This window comes from Lissotriton helveticus, chromosome 10, assembly GCF_964261635.1.
Source record: "Lissotriton helveticus chromosome 10, aLisHel1.1, whole genome shotgun sequence".
Classification (NCBI taxonomy): domain Eukaryota; kingdom Metazoa; phylum Chordata; class Amphibia; order Caudata; family Salamandridae; genus Lissotriton; species Lissotriton helveticus.
This window is the reverse complement of record NC_136071.1, coordinates 324504173-324526784: the sequence shown is the minus strand read 5'-3', so window position 1 is coordinate 324526784 and position 22612 is coordinate 324504173. Positions and strand designations below refer to the sequence as shown.

The following is a 22612-nucleotide window of genomic DNA, read 5'->3' as shown; positions in this document are numbered from 1 at the left end:
CCTTCAGGACACTGAGCCGCAGCAGAGTCGGTGACAGCGTTGGGTTGCTTTTTCTTCTGTTGCAACACAAACACACAGTTCCCAGTGCTGGTAGCAGATGCACTTGAAGTCTTTGCTGTTCCTGAGACTTCTTGAACAGGGTGCAAGCTCTACCTCAACCCTTGAAAAAACTCACAAAAAGAAGTTGGATAAAGTTCAGTTCAATCTTTTCTCTGCCCAAAATAGAAAGAGCCACTGCAAGCCAACACAGCAAAGCATGCAAAAAAGTGGTAGTTTCTCCTCACAGCTTCCCCAGCTCTTCTTCTTGGTCCCAAAAGAGTTCTAAAGTTCTGGGATCTGGGCCCCAATACTTATACTGCATTTCTCTTTGTTCTCTTTAGCAGAGAGGTTCTGTGTTTAGTCCATACCAGTTGTTGCCTCTCTCGCCCAGCTTCCTGGCAGGAGGTGGAGACAGCATTGTCCAAGGCAGACCAAACCAATTTAGGTGCAAGGAAATCTCCTCCAACTACTCTAAATCCAGCCCAGGTTTATTCAGCCCAGCCCAGACTCATCCAGGAAAGGTAGGACAAAACTCAACCCTCCCAGTGGCTGTCTGAAGAGAATGCACATCCCCAGCCCCTGTCACTCCAAAGCCAGACAGTCAATCCACAACCCAGAAGAAGCACACAGGATGGTTAAGCAAGAAAATATCTACTTTCTAAAAGTGGTAGTTTTAAACACAGAATATAGAATTCATCCTCCCAGACTGTGGGAACCTCAGGGGTGGGTTTCCCACACCCCCTGCCTTTTGTCTTGGCAGGGACCTGGGCCACTGTTTCAGGCTCCAGGTCCTTCGATCACCTTTACTGGCTACCATTGACTGAGACGTGAGCTCAACATCAAGCAAGTCCTATCCTCACCTCTGACAACCAATGTTAGAAATGGGGGTCTCTAGTTGGCAACGGTTTGCACATTTGTCCAAATAGGGACCCTTCCTTTTCATCAGGATAAGGGGGATACACTACTGAAATAACCCCTGCTCACCCCGTTGATAGCTTGGCACAAGTAGTCAGGCTCATCTCCGAGGCCCTGTGTAAAGCATTTGCACCTAACCAATAGTAATACAGTGAAAACTCTACAAAAGGACACCACACCAGTTTTAGAAAAATATCCAATATTTTATCTGTGCAAAAAAAAAGAAAAAGAAAAATCCACCGTACAGTTCTTAATATATTAATACTCAAAAATAGCATTGAAATACAGTTCCTTGAAGTCGATAGCTCTGTCATTGGTTATCACAGCATCATTAACAATTAATTCAAACAGTTCTGACTGACTGCTGCACCGCAGGCCATCTACGGCGTTGGGGTGGACTTGCAAAACGTACCTTTAGAAATGCAGGGCGTTGGCGTCCTCTGGTTGAGCCCCAAAGAGCTTGCAGCTGCAGGCCTCAGTTCTGGAGGTTGGTGCAGGAGTCATCGGGTCCTTGAAGTCACACATGTTGCGGATCGAACTCCTTGCGGTTGAATCCTGACATCGGCATCGGCAGGTGTCGGGGCTACGGTGTGACGTGCAGCAGTGTGGCGTGAGGTGCCCTCATGTCGCAGTGTAGGCAGCGTCTCGAGACGGTTGTTCACCTGTGTCGATGAGACCAGGGCTGCAGTGCGAAGTGATGCAGTGCTCATTGTGGTGCTGGCAGGTCACGGTGCAAGCAGTGGTGTAGTCGCTGAAGAAGCACTGTCATCAGCTGACAAACGGGAGTTGATGGTGCCGGCGTCAATAGGCCAAATCTGCGGTGCAGGATGAGGGCGGTGCATTGTGTAACTATCAAGTAGTGCCTTGCACCATGGTGCAAGCAACAGCGTCTATGTCAGCGTGGGGCATCTCCATCGGTGGCGGCATGAAGCGAGGCGGTGTGGAGTGTGGTGCCTACAGGTCGCAGTGCATGCAGCGGCTCAGTGGTGGCATCAGGCGGCGGTAAGATGAGGGGTTGTAGTGCGAGGTGCTCCAATGCCTTCTGCACTGCCTTCAGGACAAGTAGCCAGCAGCTGCGGCGGTGACAGCGCCTGGTTGCATTTTTTCGGTTGCAGCACAGAACACACAGTTCCCATTGTTGGTAACAGATGAACTTGAAGTCTTTGCTGTTCCTGAGGCTTCTTAAACAGGCGGCAAGCACTACCTCAAGCCCTTGGAGAAACTCACAAAAAGAAGTCGCAGAAAGTTCAGTCCAGCCCTTTCTCTGCCCAAGACAGAAGTAGCCACTGCAAGCCAACACAACAAAGCACACAGCAAAGTGGTTGTTCCTCCTCACAGCTTCTCCAGCTCTTCTTCTTGGCAGTCTTATTGGTCCCTAAAGAGTTCTAAAGTTCTGGGCCCCAATAATTGTACTGCATTTCTCATGAATGTCTGTGCTTAGTCCAAATCAGTTTGGTCCTCTCTGGCCCAGCTTCCCGGCAGGAGGTGGAGACAGCATTGTCTAAGGAAGACCAGTCCCATTTAGGTGCAAGGAAATCTCCTCCCACCACTTCAAATGCAGGCCAGGTTCATTCAGTTTGTGAGAGAATATGTTTTGGAAAAACAATATTGTTGAAAGGTGGTGTATTAGTAGGTGTAGGTAGGTACCTACCACTACTAATAAGGCCACAATCACAATATAAGGTCCAGTCAAGGTCTGAATAAACTATTCCCTTGCTCAACCTTTAGCACCTGGCTGCAGGCGTGCAGGCTTAACTTAGGAGATAGGTGTACAACGCTTATAAAAGCACCAATACATTAAATAAGTAAGACACAAAATGCAATAAAAATCCAAACCAACTTATAAAAACAGGAAATATTTTTATGACAAAACTGACACCAAAATGACAAAAAGTCAATGTAGGGAACCAGAGATATGATTTTCTTTAAGAATAATAACTTTCTAGTTCTTAAAAACCAAAAGTGTCAACGTGGGACATCGGGTCACACTAGACAAGGACAAATTCAAAGTTTTAGGCCAACCGTGATCTGAGCAGGTCTCCCATATTTATCCAGGCTTTGCAACGGCGAGCAGTGCCGCATCCCTGACCAATGGGGTGATGGGTGCCACCCTCAATGACGACCACTTCCCCTGAAGTGTGGCAAATTCTTGTCCCATAAAGCACTGTTCTTTAAAAAACAAAATGGAAAAATCTCTCCTGGAGCTTAAGGTTTGGCTAACCCAACCTACAAGTGTGGCTAACTTTGCCTAACACTCCCCTTCCAGTCCCTCTGATAATTCAATTGCAGGGGCTCCCATCTGGCTGGGGAGCAGGAATTGGGGTGGGCCTTGGTCCTGTCCTAAGAGTATTTCCTCTTTGAAGACCAGTCTGACTACCTAGCCCCCTTCCTGCCTTTTTTCAGCAGCTTGATAAAATCTCCTCTCTCCAGATGTCTCTTTGTTTCCTTTCAGGCCTCAACAGAGCAGCTTGGCTTAACCTGTCAAAGGCTGGCCAATCAGGAGAGGCTGGATTTAGGCATATTAGAAAATGCAAGTTTTATGACTTCTTTTCTGTCATAGTTCTAACAAATCTATCCTTGGCAAGTTGTTGAGTTTATTCTAGCTATTATTTAGACACTTTGTAGTTTAATTTTAGCTCACTCCTGTCAATAGTTAGTCTGTTAATGAAGCCATCTCATGTTAGCCTATGGAGCTAATGCACTACAACCGGGAAAAACATAATTGGCTGTTTGTTCCTCACCAGGGCATATGTAACAACTTTTATAATGTCCTTGCTTATAGGTACCAGGCACCCTATCCCTGGGGCACCTAGAAGAGACCTTAAGGGTGATGTATATTTAGAAATAAGGTAGTTTAAGAGTTTCGAAGAACCTTAAATTGCAAAATTGAATTTGCATATAATATTTATTTAGAAGAAGCCTGAAAAGCAAGGTTGAGTGTTTAAATGACAGTTGGCCATACAGCTGTGCACACTTAAGTGCATTCAATCTACTCTGCCCTACCATATACTAGGGGCTTACATGTAGATTGTCATACCAATTGTATTTACACCCAATTACCATAACCTTTTACACAGAGCACTGGCCCTAGGCCTGGTTAACAGAGTCCAAGGCACAATCAGAGTCAGCGACTGCCAGTATATGTCAGAAAATGGGGTGTGATCAGGGAAAAAAGGATTACATTTTTCACAAATATGCATTGAAATCAGTAAAATCCAGTCGAAAGAAATAACCACATGAACAACACTTTTTGACAGCTCACTAGGAGAAGTGGAAAAATCTTTAATAGTGTCTTCAGATACAGGACATTTGAAGCAGCAACATTTGTAACCTGTGGTTTAGAGGATAGAGTCTCATCAATCATTTTGCTCACTAGGATCTCTAATAATATCAGAGATGTGGGAAAAGGGCCCATCAGGGTGAACCATCCAGTAAATGACAATAAGATGCAAGCTTCCCCTTGCAGTCTATCAAACTTAAAAGAATTTGAAATAATTCACAAAGTAAAGGAATTTTGGGCCAGTTGAGTGCTTGAAGGGTGCGTCCTAGTTCCGTCACATAAGTCCTTGGCTTAGCAGAAATATTCACAGCTATAGGAGAGGATAAACTTAGCAGCATGAGGGATGCAGAAGGTTGACATAAAATAAAGTGAGGATAAGGGAAGAGCTCCGCGCAAACTTCACATAGCAGACAGATAGTGATGGATTGAAAGGGATAAAGAGATGTAGCTTGAAAGAAACACTAAAGAAAGGAGCTTATAAACGCAAAGGGCGAATTTACACAACGCTCACGCAACGGAGCAACCAAAGTTGCTGTGTTTTCTTGAATGAAATGAAGAGAGAAGCAAAGCACAATATTTACTAAGCTATGGCACGGTTACTCTCTCCCCTGCACTGGTGCAATTTGGATTGCATTGTTCTATGAACACCCTTTGCCCCATTGAGGAAGGATGTGTGCATGGTGTCTAACATAAGTTTTGCATTGAAAGGGTATGCCTAGACATAGTTCAGAAGGTTTTCCAACTTTGTATGTGTATTGCCACTGGTCAACTAGGAATTATTGGCTTGTGCAGCTTCTTGTGTCCTTGTAGCCACACAGAAGTTCAGCCAATTAGACCTTGAAATCCTCTACCTTGTCCTGGGTGCAAGGGGAGCAGGTCCAATCTTTTATAGCTTGGACAGCAGGACCACTCCTCTTCTGTTCTTCCGCAGGACCAGCAAGTGTACTTTCCAGGTGCCGTGGGTGCCATATTATTGCCTGCACCAACTAGTGGGTGGGGTTGACTCTGGGCACTCCCTTACCAAAGGGGCAAAGATTCCAGTGGACACACCTACCCACATTTTCAGTACTTCTTGTTTGCTTAAATGCAACCAGACCCAAAATGTGATTTGTTTCAGGGAATTTTCATGACAAAAGCCTTTGACCACACTGAACTTGGGCTCTGAGTGTTGTCCGACTACAGGGAAGTGTATTATCACATTAACCAGTGTCCTTATATGCTTAATGCTAAACTCCAGTTTGAAGCAGGCCCTTTATCCACCACAAACTCAGAGACAGACGTCTGGTATGACAAAAGTAAGGCCCTTCAGCAACCAGACAGGGGATGTACAACAGTTGTTCTGGCATCCTGTTCTATCCCATTCACATGTGCAAAGTGTTACATGTGGCCAACAGACCTGTCAGGCAGGACTTGATACTGTTGTGTCAACAGAATGCCCATTGCCCACACCCTGCATATTCTTTTGAGCCCAGGGGAGTAATTTCTGCACATTCAGGTCAGCCTATTGAGTGTTCCTTGGAGAAATTTCACATCTCTTCCCGGGCTGAGCACAGGCTGGTGGTTGCTGTTGAGGTATTTTTATTTATTTATTTTTTATTTTTTTACACTTGTATGGCGCGCAGCTACCCAAAAAGGGTTTCCCGGCGCCGATGACATGTAGTTGAGCAGAGGTATGAGATGAGCATGATTTAGCATAGTTGTTTCTGGAAGAGCCAAGTCTTTATGTTCTTCCTGAACCTGGCGTAGTTTTCTTCTTTCCGGATGTGGAGGGGAAGTGTGTTCCAAAGAATAGGCCCTCTGACAGAGAAGGATCTTCCTCCCATTCTTGTCAGTCTGAACCTGGGGACCGCGAAGTTTGCTGCTGTTTGGGAGCGCAGATTTCTTGCTGGTAGCTAGGGAGTGGCTAGTGATTGCAGATATTCCGGTGCCGTTCCTGATTTAATCCTGAACATATAGCTCAGGGCTTTGAAACTGATGCGGTTTTCCACCCTGAGCCAATGCAAGTCGTTCAGATGCTTTGACACCCTGGCCATTTTTGGAATTCTGCACAGGAGTCTCGCAGCTGAATTTTGAACAAGCTGTAATCGTTTGATGACTGCCTGGTTTGAGCTCAGATAAAGAATATTGCCGTAATCAAGACGCGATGTTATCAATGCGTTGACTACGGTCTTTTGGGTGGCAAGGGGCAGGGTATGGCAAGGTATGGCAAATTAACCTCCAAGAGCGTCAGGCAGGGTAAAGGCAACTTTTTTAAAGTTACTTTCCCTTAATATTTATTAAAATCTGACTTTAAAATGTAATCGGATTGTTAATACCTTTTAAAAATAATTGTTTATTTAGTATTCTTGATGGCCTCATACCAAAGATAAAGTATTTGGATTTTTGATCTGTACTCTGGTTTTACCAATGGGACAGCTAATCCAGCCACTGTAGGGATAGGGCAATATTAACTTTTAACCTGTCCCACTTTAAAATACCACGCACCCTGCCTCCTGGGCTACAAGGCCTACACAGGGTGAATTACTGATATTTAAACTGAGGGTTTTACCTGTCAAAAAGTTTCTTACAGTAGGTTTTGCAGTAAAGCAGTCAGGCTGCACAGGAAAAATTGAATTTGTTTGGTGATGCAAGTAACCCTTAGGACTAGATTTGGGATTTACAGAAGAGGGATGATAATAGCTTCTTTCCAAGAAGACAGAACTGTAGCATAGCTGAATGAGAAGTTTCAAATTTTTGTTATAACAGGGACAAAAATATTCTGAGCAAATCTGAATATTTTTATGGGTAGGAATGAAGAAGCAATCCAGATTTAACATAACCATATTTGAAGAGCTTGAACATGGTATGAGATAAATAAAAGATTCTAGAAAGGGAAGGGCAGTGCAAAGAGGGCCTCTGACATGAAAGGTTTAGAATCTGTGGTACTGAATGAAGCTCTGATAGTTTCAGTTTTAGTGTTGAAGAACTTCTGAAGCACTTTAAATGGTTTAACACTACAGCAGTCAGGCTACACAGGTAGGCCTGTATATATGTTGCACTGCCACTATAGTGGATAGCACAGTCGGTGCTGCAGTACACAAGTGGCATTTCTCCAGGCTCTGGATATCCTTTCCACATCGTGTACCAGGGACTTATAGGCAAGTTAAATGTGCCAATCAGGAAAAAGTCAACGTAACCACGTTTAAAGGGAGAGCACATTGAGTTTACTTCTGATTAGGGGTGATGTGCACAGAGTTCTAAACTCAGCAAAAATAGGGCCCAGCAAAAGGTGAGGAAATCTGGGGTGAACACACAAAAAATGCAGATTTTCTATATCTCTTTAGAAATGTTTTGAGAATAGAAAACGTGTCCAATGTTATGCCTGCCTCGAGGAGGCATACATTTTTTTACACTAAGCCTTGCCTACCTTTTTTAGTCAAAATCCATAGGTGGTTGGCATGGGAACACCCATGTACCACCCTTGGGATGCCCCTTGACACAAAGTAGCAAAGTAGTGGAAAGCATTGCATAAGCCGAATCTATGCTACTTTGGGTCTGTTTTCCAGTTTTCACGTTTGGAGACTTTGCACCGGTGCAAAGCATTGTTAATACCGGCCCTAAAGCTCTGATTTTCACTCAACTGTCAGGAAGGAAGATGGGCTGCAAAATTGTTGAGAGCTCCTGTGCGGTCAAAAAGGGCAAGAGACGCATAGCCTCCAGTGTCTAAAGTCATGCACAGGTTGTCGAAGACTAATAGCGTCCAATAACTCAGATTGGCATCTGCCTTAACAGCACACACGCCTGCAAGTGCACTCTTTTAAAAAGCAAAAACAGTTTTGGCACGGCTGATTCAGTAAAACTGGCAAAACATAATTTGTTTCGTAATTTAAGTAAACCTTAGGACTGGATTTGTACAGGGATTATGATAGCTTACTTGCAGAGTGGAATGAGAATTTCCAAAGTTGTGGCAAAATATTCTGAGGAAATCTGGTAATTTTTATTGGCAGGAATGAAAAGTCAATCCAGATTCAAAATAACCATGCTTGGAGAGCTTGAACTTGGTAGGGAGACGGATACAAGATCCTATAAAGTGGAGGACGGTGCAAGCAGGTCCTTTGACATGAAAAGTTTAGCATCTGTGGCACTGAATGATGCTCTGATATTTAAATTTTAGTATCGAAGAGATTCTGCAGTGCTTTAAATAGCTTCTTCGCATCAGGTATGAAGACTCCATCCATTACGGTTTTCTTTGGTGATGTTAGCTACAATATTCTAAATGACCTTGAAATTATCGGTGACATTAACTATTTGGTTTTAATAAAATTTAGATCGTGCTTTCACTAGAGCCAGTTTGTGTGTCTTAATGACAAACAAGTTAAGCTTTATGCCAATGATACTCTGGCTTTTTTACAAGGTGTTTTAGGTTCAAAGACTCATTAGTCCAAGCAGCAAAAGTACAAATAAACCTAGATTTAAAACTCTAAATGGAAATATACTGTTCAGGAGCCAATGACATGAGGCATCAGATGATTCCTATTGTGATATTGTGTGGGCGGGGTAGTGCAGACTATAGATGGCTACCCTTTGCAACCACATCATGTCCATGTCAAAAATCACACATGGCAGTGGAGCAGTTTAAGCTGCGGCAGTACCATCATGGTCACTTGATACTATGAGCTATCTCGGGAGACGGTGCTGTTTCAAGACGCAGACCCCTACTAGGGAATTTTTAGGAAGTTGGCGAGGGCCTGCTGGTTTTCATGTTATGTTATGTTATTAAAAATTTATAAAGCGCGCGTACGCCCAGGGGCTTCTTGGCGCTTCATGTGGCTCAGTCGTATGTGCTTGACCTGCATGTCCTGACATGAGACTCAGCAGTGGAGTGAGGCACTGGTTTACAATCGTCCTCTCTCATGCTTTTATATCTTGTTCTCTCTTTGGGTCTTTGCTGAAATATCTTAACTTATTTATTGTAAATTAACTCCATGAAATAATTTTTACCTGTTCAAGAAAAACCTGTCTGTAGTAACAAGGGTTGTGCAAAATTGCATGATTTCTTTCCGTGACATTTCACAAAATTCAAAGAAACTTTTAAGAGATTACACTTTCAGAGTACTATGCAGTTACTTTTCCTTATAATACATATAGGGCCAGATGTAGGTAAATATCATTTACCGATTCTAAAATACCGAATTTTACCGATTCGGTATTTTAGAATCGGTAAATGATATGTAGCAAATGCTTCGGTTTACCGAATCAGTAAAATTCGGTAAATTCCCCTTTATGAATGTTTTTAAAAGCATTTTTTAAGATAAGGTAGTGGTCCCACAGACCACTGCCAGCTCTTAAGAAATGAAAAAAACTTTCAATTTTACTTTTTGTAAAGCAGCCCTGCTTTACAAAAAAAAGATTTCTTTATTTAAAAGCAATCACAGATATGGTGGTCTGCTGATCTCAGAAGCCCACCATCTCTGTGATTTTTGTTTCTTAACGGGTCGCAAATTACGACCTACCTCATTAACATTCACAAGATGGGTCCTTTGCGACCCATTAGGAATTGCAGAAAGTGTTCAATACACTTTCATACATAACATTTTGTGATTTCCTAATTGCTAATCGCAAGGATTTGCAATTCGGGAATCGCTAAATGGTTTAATACACCTGGCCCTTTGATTCTTGTGTGTCCGAGTTTTATTTCACTGTCATTTATGGTTTTTATATACTGTGTAACAGTAGATAACCAGTATAGGAGCTGTTTAATGAAGTTCACTTTTGCATCTTAAATTGGTCGTGATGTTCCCCCTATATGGTCCTAGTTCTAATTGTTGATATTATAAATATTTAAATTATTTCATAACTTATATGTTATGTTTCCCCTAAATGCTGCTAGTTCTATCTGGGGGTATTACAAACATCTTAATTATTATATAATTTATAAGTTATGTTTTTAAGTGTTTTTATTCTATGTCTTTTTACAATTTAAGCTATTGTGTTTGCCTTTATGGCAACTGCCGAAATCAAGCTTATTATGATTATGAGTACTACACAAGTACTTTTTACCTGATCTTACATGCCTTTGTGATTTGCCCCAAACCGTCCAGTTCTCCGTTAAAAGTGCAGAGAGCACTCTCCTTTCTATTTGTTCTAATTGTATATGTGGATTTGCATTCTACTTCTGTGTGTCCACGCTGCTGGGTCGGTCCCTTGTCATTTTTTGGACCTTCCTGAAGAGCTGCACTTGTGCCCTGCTTGCATGCATTCCAAGATTGGAGCCGACCCAGAGTGGAGCATGACCGTTGGGGACTCCAAGTCCCACAAGCCGTTGCTGGGCTACCACCTGTCAGTGACCTGCAGTGATATTAAAGCATGAGGGAGTCCCGCTGTGCTGGGGGACACGCATTCTGTTTCCATGTGCTCACACAGCTGGGGTCAGTCCCATGTCATTTTCTGGACCTTCTTGAAGAGCTGCATGTATCCCCTGCTTACGTGCATCGCAGGTTGGAGCTGTTGCCGAGTGTAGAGCGACCTCTGGGGACTCCAAGTCCCACAAGCCCTTGCCGGTCTACTGCCTGTCAGTGATCTGCAGCTATGATGAGCCCCAAAATACCCCAATATAGGTCTAGGTAGGTAGTTGGATGACCTTTTACCTACATTTGTCCTTCCTTGCTCTACATACCGGCTCGGGTGCTGACCTTTTGCCTAGTTAGGTGCCGCATAAATGTTGTGTGGTTTTCTTCGAAAACTAGCCTCATATATTATGCATTAGGATTCTTAGTATCACAGATGGATTGCATAATAACTCTGTACAAAAGTCACCACTATCATCATCCTTGGCTGACAAGCCCACAGTACCATGACACATTTAGGTAGAACCCCGAAGGTACCTTTCGGGTATATAAGTACAACATCTTCGCTGGGCAAACCAGGGGAGAAGCTTTCCTGCAGACACAAGACGCTGAAGTCCCTGCATGCAGACACTCCGGCACCTAGTGGTCTGACATCCCTTTCGGATGTCCAACTCAAGACCAAGATATTGTCCTTCGTTCTCTCCTATCAGGTAATGGGGTTGGCTCTTTCCTAGGAGGATTCTTGGCTATACAGCTACATACATGCTAGGTACACTTAGGTACATCTAGTAAGGGGTTACATGATAGGAGTACTCATGATTACTGCTATGTATCTATATACCTGCGTATATTCATTGTTTTAGCACCATGTAGAATTATGCCATTTATTTACTCTGATGGTGCTTATAATCATATATATCTGTTTCTTTCTAATGGTGGTTGTAGCTGTGAAAGTTAAGCAAGTTGTAGGCCTGGGAGAACCTATCCTAAACGAGCTACTACCAAGACAACTAACCCGAGGGAGATAATCATATAGTGAACCTCACCATCCCCGGAAAGAGCAGATCATGCCAAAAAAGATACAAAGAGGCTCAAAGGCTGGTACTTCCATGGAAGGATCAGCAATAACAGCAAAACATGCCTCTACCTCCCACTTAGATCTAGAAGTGCCTTTGGAAAAAAGATAACCCGCTGCACCAATCTATGACATCCACTGTGGGAAGGTGTATTCAGTCACTAGTAGAACCCCTGTTTCTGACTTTATATGAGAAATTAGTAAAAGTCTTTAGCTCCACAATAGAGGGGTTGATAGGGGCAATGGGCTAAGTAGAGTCTTTAATGGATTATTTGAACATGGCTTTCCGAAAATATCACTCACATTGCAGCTAAATTATCGAATATTCACCAAAGCGAACTGAAAGATGGTCTTGTTAGCAGGGTCAACTGAACAGTTTTAACTCTGGCCACTCTGTGGATGATTTTGAAATGGCTAAACATAGCATTGGGTCTGTTTCAAGGGTTTCTGATAACAATGTATCCTACTCTGTAGCCCACCCCTCATCAGTTATTGGGAGTTTAGTTCTTTCATCGCATAGAAGAGCATCACAAAAGCGAGATATTTGTCGCCCGGCCAAATCAATATCTAGGGAGGGCCGCACCTGTAGATTGCAGCTAACCCCTGAGGCAACACTCCTGGTAGTAGTATTGGTAGGAGTACCACCACTAAAAGCAGAAACTGCAGAATCGACCCCAGAGCTCATACAAAAAACTAAATATTGGTGTAAAAATGTATCAGGACATGGAGCACAGGCTACCTCTCATATCATCATGGCTAGATGGGTAGGCTCAAGAACTGAAGTGGAAAAGGGGGACTGTATTGCAATTGATTTTGACCAGCTTGGTATTGCAGGGATGTTGATTTATGCAGAAATTACCCTGGGCACTGGAGGAATTAGAGCATTGGCACTTGAATTTTTTAATCCTAGAAAAGAGGTAGCGCAGTCAGGATTTTCTATATATCCTTTGAGAGATGTATCATCTAGAGTAAGGGGTCCACCGTAGTCCATCATAGAAACATCAATTAGATTTTCACCAGTGGGCCAGCTGGACAATGATAATTGATTTACACCAGTTCCCCCTTCTTTACCCTAGACCAAGGACAGTTCACTTCCTGCAGACCCCTCTTAAGGAGCATGAATGAAGTGATAGCCTATCCAGTTAGCCAGCCAACTGCTCTTAGTTGGAATATTGCTGGGTTAAACAATAAAAGAGAACACCTAAGATGGGTTGATAGGTTAACGGCACAGCATGTGCTGGGCCTTCAAGTAACTTGGGAAACTGAAAATACGTTCTTTGTGGATGGGTTTATGTCCTATTTTGAACCTGCACAGCCTTCACAGGCCAGTAGAGAAAAACAGGGTTTATTTCCCCTTATCACCCTCAACACTCTGGGTACCCATTGAAAGCTTGAATCAGATTCCAATAATCTCTTGGTGGTTCAACTAACCCTCATAAAGACACAAAAAATACTCATTGGTAATTTTTATAACTCTTATGAGAGACATTTTGTGAATGAGCTCTTGCTAAGTTTAAAATCTTTTTAGAGTCGTACAGGGATAAGCAGAAATACTTCTTATTCCTTATCAATTCATGGGGATTTTAATGTGCATTTATGCCTGAGTGATTGCCATGTATTTGATGAGCTTAGCCCCAAAAATTGCCCAAATGTGTATTTTGAGCATACACAGCAAGGAGGTCTACTGGAGGATATTATGGCTGATTTTTACCTACAATACCTGAAGGAAGACAAGGTTGGGGATCGTATGCCCTCTTTCACTGGAAGTGGATCAAACACTACAATTGATTAAATTTTTACTACCTCCTGTTTGACCCACCATATTGTATGCTATATGGTTAAGTGGTCCTAATTGAGTGACCATAATCCAATATGCCTAAACCTGTAATGGGGGGATAAGGAGATTAAAAATCCAAATGGGGGTATCAATAGTGGTGAGGCATGTAGGCTGAAATGAAGTAGAGTAGTACCCAACCAGTTTATGAATGATTTATTAAATATTTCCAGGGGTGACATTAGACTCTGTTCAGATGGCGTTACTCAAGGGGAAGCATTGTTAAATGCTTATGGCAGGATATGCCATCAGGTTGCTGAAACCCCTCTTGGAACTTGTAAGCAAAGCCAGGGAGAGTAGGGTCGCGATGGTTTTGACCACAAATGTTCAGAGGCCCATCTGTAATTAATAAATACCTTGAAGCAAGTACCTCAAGATAATGACCAGATAGCTGTGTGCAGAAAAGTCTATAAGCAAACTCCGGAAGCCCGGAAAAAAACAAGAATCAAAAGAGAAGCCTCAAATGACTTAATGTGCACGGATGTTATTAAAAACAGCGCTATGTTCTGGGAGATTTTTAACAGACGATTATTCTCAGGACCTAGAACTAGCCCAATTGATTGTACTACACCGGGGGAACAGTGGGTTACACATTTTCAAAACACATATGGTAACCCTACTGAAGTAGCTACTTCTTCCCTCCTGTACATGATTGTGGCAAATACGTTTTTGTTTTTTACAAATAGGAAGTAACTGAGGTAGTTTTATTAATGTCAAATAATAAAGCACACGGACCAGACGGCGTGCCGGCTGATCTTTATAAGTTAAATCTGCCACAATGGTCCAAATTGTTCACACATGTATTTAATGCTGCTTGTTTGACTGGTTTGCCAATGTCCTGGTCACAGTCTATCACCATCCCAGTTTTCAAGAAGGGGGAGAGAGAGATGACCCACGATGTTATAGGTCTATATTGCTGATCAATTCAGCAGTTAAACTCCTAGGCAGAGCGGTACTCCAAAAATTGACTGATTGGCATGAAGAGCGAACGGTTATTTCTAATATACAATACAGTTTTAGGACCGGTAAGGGAAAGATAGGCCAGCGTCTCAATTTACAGCTGATAGTGGGGAAATATATTGTAGCTAAAAGGGGGTCACTATATTTAGCTTTCATGGATCTATCCTCAGCTTTGGACCGTGTGAATAGATCAAAATTGTGGACATTACTGATCAATACAGGAGTGTATCAGAACATTGTTAACTTTTCTTTTGACTTAAACAAAGATCTTACTGCTGTGGTGCGATAGGATCAGAGGGGTAAGCTCTCATCACATACAAAGGTATCAAGGGAAGTCAGACAGGGGCGTACATTAGCCCCCCTATTGTTCACGCTATACATTAATAGTCTAGATTCAGCTCTCTGATTACCTTGTAAAGATATCCGTCTTGCAGGTGATCAATTTATTCCTGTGCTCCTTTATGCGGACGAAGCAGTGCTAATGGTGAGGACAGCTATGGAACTTCAACGCTTACTTAGCTCTTTTGTGGATTTCATGGCTTACATGGACTTAAATACTGATTTTGCCAAATCACACATAATGATACAGGGACCAAGAGCTAGAAAACAGAGACCCCAATTTGGTGAAGGAAATTAAATAGCAACGGTGACTAACTTCTTTTATTTAGGGGTCCTATTTGAAGATAGAGAAACATGGGCCCCACAAAGAAAAGCAGAAAGAAATGCCATGACAAGAGCCACTATAGCAGTCCTTGATTTTGCAAAAAGGTTGGAGGCTAAACCAACTCAAGCTATTTTAAATATATATTAGAGCCAAATGCATTGCAATCGCTTACTATCGGTTTGACATTCGGAGGTATAAGGAGAAGGGAGAACTTCAAATAGTGGAGAACACATATTTTAGAAATCTGCTTTCAGTCCGCAATCTGTACCCTCTTATATTGTCCCTCAGGAACTGGGGGTAGGGTATGTTTCTGACCTGGTAGCAATGGCCCCACTTTTGTGCTGAATTAGGATTTGGATTAACCCAGAAATAGAGCTGAATCGCAAATAGCTGAGGACTTTTGTCCTTAGACAAAGCAAATAATTCCCTCTGGATACGCTATATAAAGATTTTAGATGAGAAATTGGGGCGTCATGATTTATTTGATTCACCCAATGAGCTCATCAGAGAAGGCATATCCTGGGTATAAATTACTAAAAATGACCCGGTTAATAGAACCTTACTTAATTGAAATAGCAATTCCCTTTCATAATTTTCTTTTAACAAGGTTCAGATGAAATATTTTACAATCTATGCTGGCAGAACCTCAGGGGTGATGTAAGATGAAAGATTTGGGCCCTTGTTCCTGTGATAAATTTTCCACTCAGGACACATTGCATTTTATGATGTTTTGTGAATATTATTTTTCTGTCCCTAAACGATTTATATTACCATTATTAAAAGACAAAGGCTTCTTGCAATTAAGACCTGCATTAATATACCTCCAGATGTTAAACAGTCCATTGCAATGTTTTAGTATTGCAAGTTTTTTAGTTGTGGCTGTCAGAAAAAGTTACAACACGGGGTTCTTTGAATATTTGTATATATGGGCTCTATGTAGTAATGCTTGGAATACATTTTATGTGAAATACTATGATAATTTAATGCCTGAGAATTTAGGGAAGGCGTATTTATATTTTTATTTCCAATGTGTTTACTAGATTGTATGCACTTCTGTGGTTTTAATTGACTGAATAAAGTATTTTGAATGTCTGACTGTATATGTATTCCCCCTAAACAGTCTCATCTCAGTCCTGTTTTAATACTTTGTGGTCAATTTACAAAGACATATAGAGAATTCGTTCTATAGGTGTTCTACTTAACATTCTCCAAAACACCTTTGTGAATAGGCCCCTATATTGAACATTAAAAATGTTGCCTGCTCAGACATGTATTTGTTTCACTCCTATTATTAGTGTGAAATTGCCCTTGGTGATTGATTTGTGTTTTTTTTCAGTCATCACACTATGTTGTATTTTCAAGTGCCGAATTCCACGAACCAAAAAGGAGATCGAGGCACGGTATGCACAACGGCAGGCAGGAAAGGAGTATGCCGACAAGCTCGAAACTGTGCCACCATTAAACGAGCTCACGGAAATTCCCGGAGGTAAAGTATTCCTTTGTGTCTATTACAAGATTGTGAGTGTAAACTTACTTGGTAAAAAAAAGTTTTATATACTAATTGTGGGCGCCCAAGGTTGTTCTCATAACCTGTATTGAATGTCAGAGTGCTGAATACCAAGCATGCCTCTGCAAGCTACTACCAGGGACTCCCTGCCACTTTATCTCACTCTTGCAGGTTTCTGATTTTTCACTTTGTCATCATTTTACAGTTTTTCTCCTCCGCCATCTGTGCCCCTTGTGTGTTTGATTTCTCTCTTGCTCTGGGTCAAAGTCTAATAGGGACAAATAAGTGCTCCCCAAGAATTAGTGCCCGAGGGCTCCACCTGCAAACACAGGCTCTAATTAAGGCCTGGAGTAAACTGAAACACTAGGAAAGCCTTTCAAAAAGCTCTTTTAAGACTTCCTTGGACTTGGACCTAGATTTACAAAAACTTGGGCAGTGCTGTATTTCACCAAAATTTGCAGGCATGCTTTGCTTGACTGGCAAAAATGTATGCTGCTGCAATTTTGCTAAATTTGTTAATTGACCTGAAAAATAAAATGCTATTTTACTGCAGCACTAAAACTGCAACACCGTCCCAGGGACCACTGCCTACTCTTAAAACATGAAACTGAAATGATTTTTTTTTTTTTTTCCTAAATGAATCCAATTTTTCGTTAAGGATAACGGGCTGCAGTTACATAAAAAAAATTGCTTTATTTAAAAGCAAACACATATACAGTGGTCTTCTGTCCCAAAAAGACCACAATCCCTCTGTTTTCAGCGATTCCCAATGGGTCGCAAATTGCAACCTACCTCATGAATCTTAAGGAGGTGGGTCAATTGTGACCCCAATAGGAATTGCTAAATGTGTCACGGACACATTGGTACATAGGTGTTTGCAATTTTATAATAGTGGATCGCAAAAATTTGATATTAGGAACTCACAAAATAAAACCTATGTACATGTGGCCCAGGACCACCAACAAGTCAAGATTCCTGTCAATTTTCTCCTTCTCTAGGATCCTATGTATATAGAGATAACTCTAATCACTAGTATATGCAGTAGACCTCTGTACTGTCTACCATTCCTGTGACTCCCTAGAGTATATCCATCTGTAGCCCTTCCCTATGTATATAGAGATAACTCTAATCACCAGTCTCTTCTTTGTGTGACTTTACATCTTGTACATTTGCAATTTTTTCTGTTTGTATCTTTTATGTAACGCATGAAATCCTTAGTCCTTATGTTTTGCAACTTGTTCTTATGTAAAGCGCTCTGACACCTTCGGGTAAAGTACGTGCTATATAAAATCACATTAAATGAAAGAAAAATGAACCATGACTGCTGTATACCTTAAAGTATGCTGCCTAGCCTTGTATAATGTGAGTGGGCTAATAACCAAGGGCCTGATTTATAGTTTGGTGGACAGTGTTTTTTTGTTTTTATTTCTTTTATTTAAAGCGTTTTATATAGCACTGGCAAGTCCCGGGGTATCAGAGTGCTTAACAGACATAGTAAAGGCAGTGTGCACCAAGATTTTTCAAAAGAGTCAGGCTAAAGGTGTTAAAATTAGCACTCTCCACTTGGTATAAAATAAGAACCATCTGGGGCTTAGGATACTTTTCGGATTTCGCTCCAATTTGGGACTCCCCTGGGACACCACTCTGTTTGAAAGACAGTCTGGCGATGTCTATAAAAAATGCAAGGATGGTTAGATGGTCAGATTTGGTTGATTCAGAGGGCATTCTTCCTTGGGAATTTTCACAAGCCAAGATAGGTCCTCAGTTTTCAAGATTTAAGTATCTTCAGCTAAAATCTTGGTACGAATCAGAAGCCGACGACATCTTAGGTAACTTGGAAGTTGAAATGTTACTACAAGATCCTAGCCCAAGGAAGAGAAAGATAGCTCTTTGGTACACACAAATCCAAGAAGCAGAGGGAGGCTCTGCTCCACCTCCAGTATTAGTATGGAATTCAATATTAGTCATTCCAAATATTGAAGAACTATATGATAAATTCATTGAAGACCCTATATAAATATGTGAAACCGGCCACATTGAAGAAAAAACAATTTTTTGTAATAAACAGGTTATATTATACCCCAGAAAAAATTTCGAAATTTGTCCTAGACCCGCCACCAAGCTGTCCCAGATGTGCCCAAATTAAGGCAAACGATCTGCATATCTTTTTTCAATGCCCAACCTTAACCATGTACTGGAAGGGTGTCAGGGATACATTGTTATCCATATTCGACATCGGTTTGGAAGTAGATTCATCTCTAGTCTTTTTTGGAATGAATGAACAAACCATGGGAGTATTCTCTCAGTCTCAAAAAGCATTAATGTTGTACCTAATACTTCTAGAAAGAAGAGAGATATGTATTAACTGGAAATCTCCTACCCCCCCAGATAAAGAAGACTGGCTTAGAGCAGCAGTTAATATGTCAAGATTGGAATTAGACACCGGAAATGACGACCCCCCTAACATCTGGCATCCCTTCACAAGATGGGCACGACATAGACATCTGATTATTTAATTAAAGCCCCAATAGTCTCAACCAAGTCCCGGGAGTTTTTTTTTTTTTCAACATGGTCCTATGATTACACCAACCCTCATATTTGTGAGGAAGGCCAAGGGGCCTAGACGGAAACAGTGAGCCATGGGGCCCCCACCCCCAGGAATAAAAGAGTGTAAAATTGGCTTGTTAAATCTGTGAAAGTCTTGGTGAAGATGAGGACAAAAAAAATAAAAAGTAAAGGCAGTGTTGTAGAACATATATTACAGATACGTAATACAGACTCTTTGAGGGTGGAGTCAAAGTACGTTGTAGAGAGGAACAAACATACAGTAAATAATATGAGGAAAAGAGTCAAGTGATGTGCTAGGTGTTAGAGTCTAAAGGGTTGAGGGGGCGATTGAGGAGATTTTTTAATTGTCTTTTGATGCTCATAAATGAGGAGTTTGTCCTGATATGCACAGGGAGGGGGTTCCAGATTTTGGGGGCATTCCCCGAAAAGAAGGATGCAAGTGCTTGTTGTTAGTGTTTTTTGGGGAAAGTGAGAAGCATAATGTTGGTGCTTCTTAGATTTCTTCTCCCGCATTCTTTCATGAGTTGGACGCAAGGTAGGTTGGTTTCCTGGTGTGAAGGACTTTGGAGTGAGAGATGCAGTATCAAGGGAAGCGATTAGGTGAGTAAGCCAAGAACGGCCTTGACAAAGGTTTGACTACAGGTCTCTCATTCCTGGCAAAGACCATGATGCAATAGTATAGTGTCCTAGATATATGTGATTACTCAATTCGTAACGATATGTATATTAGGTGCATGCGCATGGCATGCAACCCAGTATTTCCTCATTGGAGGATCTTGAGGAGTGGTACTATTGGGATTAGATTCTCTATAAGTCCTGAAGAAGAGCCAATAGGGGAACGGCTCAAAACATGTTGACATATAATTTCTGAAGCAAATGGATCTATTATAGCCTTCAGTCACAACCCCTGATTTTAACCTTACCGGCTAGGAGCAGCAATAAACAAAAAAAATTCTCCTACTAGTCAGGTTGTTTTAACGTAATTTTCCACTCCCCCCCACCTTACCACCCTTATCATTTAATACACCAATAGGTGCTCCTGCATAACTCACCTCAATCTATAGAGGATTGGGATGAACCCCAATGATGAAGCATGCCACCAAGGGGCAACCCTGGTGGGTGAGGGGTCTCTAGGAAAATAGTTTTTTTTCTACTGAACAATCACAGTGGATTTTCACTGTATCCAATACTCTTTGAATCATTTGATTTTTGTGACAAACGGACTTTGATATGAGGCAGGCAGTTTTGAAGCTGCACTTAAGATTTTTCCGGGAGGGGGAGATGTTATCAAGGCTGAGTATACTATCTCAATTGGCTATTGGTCTGCCCTCTCTTTTTTGAGTCAGATGGACCTTCAAGCTTCTGACGGCAGTGTCTATGCTGGCATTACCGACAGAAATCCTACAGTGACGCCATGACCGCTTAGGGGCCACCTATGTAAGAACATCAGACTGCCAGTCCAATTTAGGAAAAAACAGTCTGATGTTTTTTTTCTGTTTGGGGCTCCCAGGGAAACCCTGCTAGTCCTGAACAGAAAATAAACACTAATGACCCCACAGCCTGGGAGGAAACGTCCAGGAGTTTGGGTCATTAGCATTTTAGCTTTTTTAAACACCCTCCTACTTTTGGAGTTTGTTTTTAAAAAACAAAAACGTTTGGCAAGTAGCCATCTGAAACATAACGGTTGCTCATCAAACTGTCTATTTCTTTAAAGGAGCCAATGGAGGCTGGGGGGATTACCGACAGAAATCCTACAGTGACGCCTTGACCGCTTAGGGGCCACCTATGTAAGAACATCAGGCTGCCAGCCCAATTTAGAAAAAAACAGTCTGATGTTTTTTTTCTGTTTGGGGCTCCCAGGGAAACCCTGCTAGTCCTGAACAGAAAATAAAATGACCCCACAGCCCGGGAGGAAACGTCCAGGAGTTTGGGTCATTAGCATTTTAGCTTTTTTAAACACCATCCTACTTTTGGAGTTTGTTTTTAAAAAACAAAAACGTTTGGCAAGTAGCCATCTGAAACATAACGGTTGCTCATCAAACTGTCTATTTCTTTACAGGAGCCAATGGAGGCTGGGGGATCTCACAATATGGTGGGTGGTAGCCTGTAAGGAGGGTGGATGTAATGTTCTGTGCCATGCTGCTAGGCAGCAGGAAGCTTGCCAAACTATAAATCTGGCCCCATTTCTCTTAGATTGACTGAGGCCACTCCTAGATCCACTTAAAAGTAGACATGCAGTATTAAAGGTGATGCATTTAAGCTTTAGTAATAGATGGTATTATATATCTATCATTTAACAACCAGTCTTGCTGTTGTTTTTTGCACATATTCCAGTTACGCTGTTAATTCCTTGGGCACCTAATCAATATAGAATTAGTGGATTCCAATTTGGACTTAATTAATGAACCAATTATGCTTTTTGTGATAATTTTTAGCAAAGTCGAGCAATGTCTATTTCACTGAGTTCCATATTCTATACACCCAAATTACTTGTTTTTTTTTAGCAATGAAGGTTGGGATCCAAATACCTCAGGAAGCTGGGAAGTTTTTCAATATTCTGTTACTTTTGGTTTGCACCCATAATCAGATATTAAATTTTGGTTCAATATGGTTGAGACCACAACAATTTATCCAAGAAGTAACTTCTTCATAATCTTTTCTTTCGGCCGGGATATCTTTTTTTTTTCCTTTTATAGACACAGCCACACAAGTGAAATGCATATTTGTGGTAAATCTGGTTCCTTTAGCCCCTCTCTCACTTACTGTATGTATTTCTGGGTGAAAGTTTCCTGAAGATAAGATCACATCTTTAAGTAAAGACTAAAAGACAAGTAACAGTTTAACATTACTGTAAGAACTTGGGTTATTGGATGAGAGGGATGAAAGCCCTACTCAAGCAAAACCACAGTCCGTCTGAGGGTGAATGACAAAAGTCACTAAATTAACCTGTACTTAACGCCCCGGTAGCTTGGCAAAAAGGAATCAGGGTTAACTTAGAGACAATATGTAAAGAATGTATGCAGCATACAATCAGTAATAAAGTAAAAACACAACAAAAGAAAAATCCCATATCAATTTAGAAATCTAGAGCAAATTTTTATAAATAAAATGATACTAGAATGACCAAAATCCACTCAGCAGAAAGAAAGATATTCCATTTTAATATTTCTAGTGAAAATAGCTCGTATAAAAACAAAGTGCCACTCGAGATCATCTGGTTGCTTAACCAGGGTAAAGTCACAAATTCAGGCCAACCGCGATGGAGTGAGGGTCATATGCTGGGATCAGGTTAGTCCCACTGAAAATGTACCTTCTCTAGTCAGATGTGAAGAGTTCCGTTCACATTGGAGAGGCCATGAGGAGGAGGCTTTTTATGTGGGGAGCAGCTTGAGCTTCGCAGAGAGTTATTGCTGTAGAATGAAGATGCAGTAGTTGCTGGAGCTC

General features: G+C 41.5%; 1 protein-coding gene across 1 annotated transcript in view; it reads left to right on the top strand.

Annotated features, from left to right (window-relative positions):
- TMIE (transmembrane inner ear) overlaps positions 1–22612 on the top strand; it is a 636311-nt gene that overhangs the window by 421607 nt on the left and 192092 nt on the right. The window contains exon 3 of the mRNA XM_078664238.1: positions 16430–16579. Coding sequence (XP_078520364.1) covers positions 16430–16579 — 150 coding nt within the window. The remainder of the gene's footprint in view (positions 1–16429; positions 16580–22612) is intronic.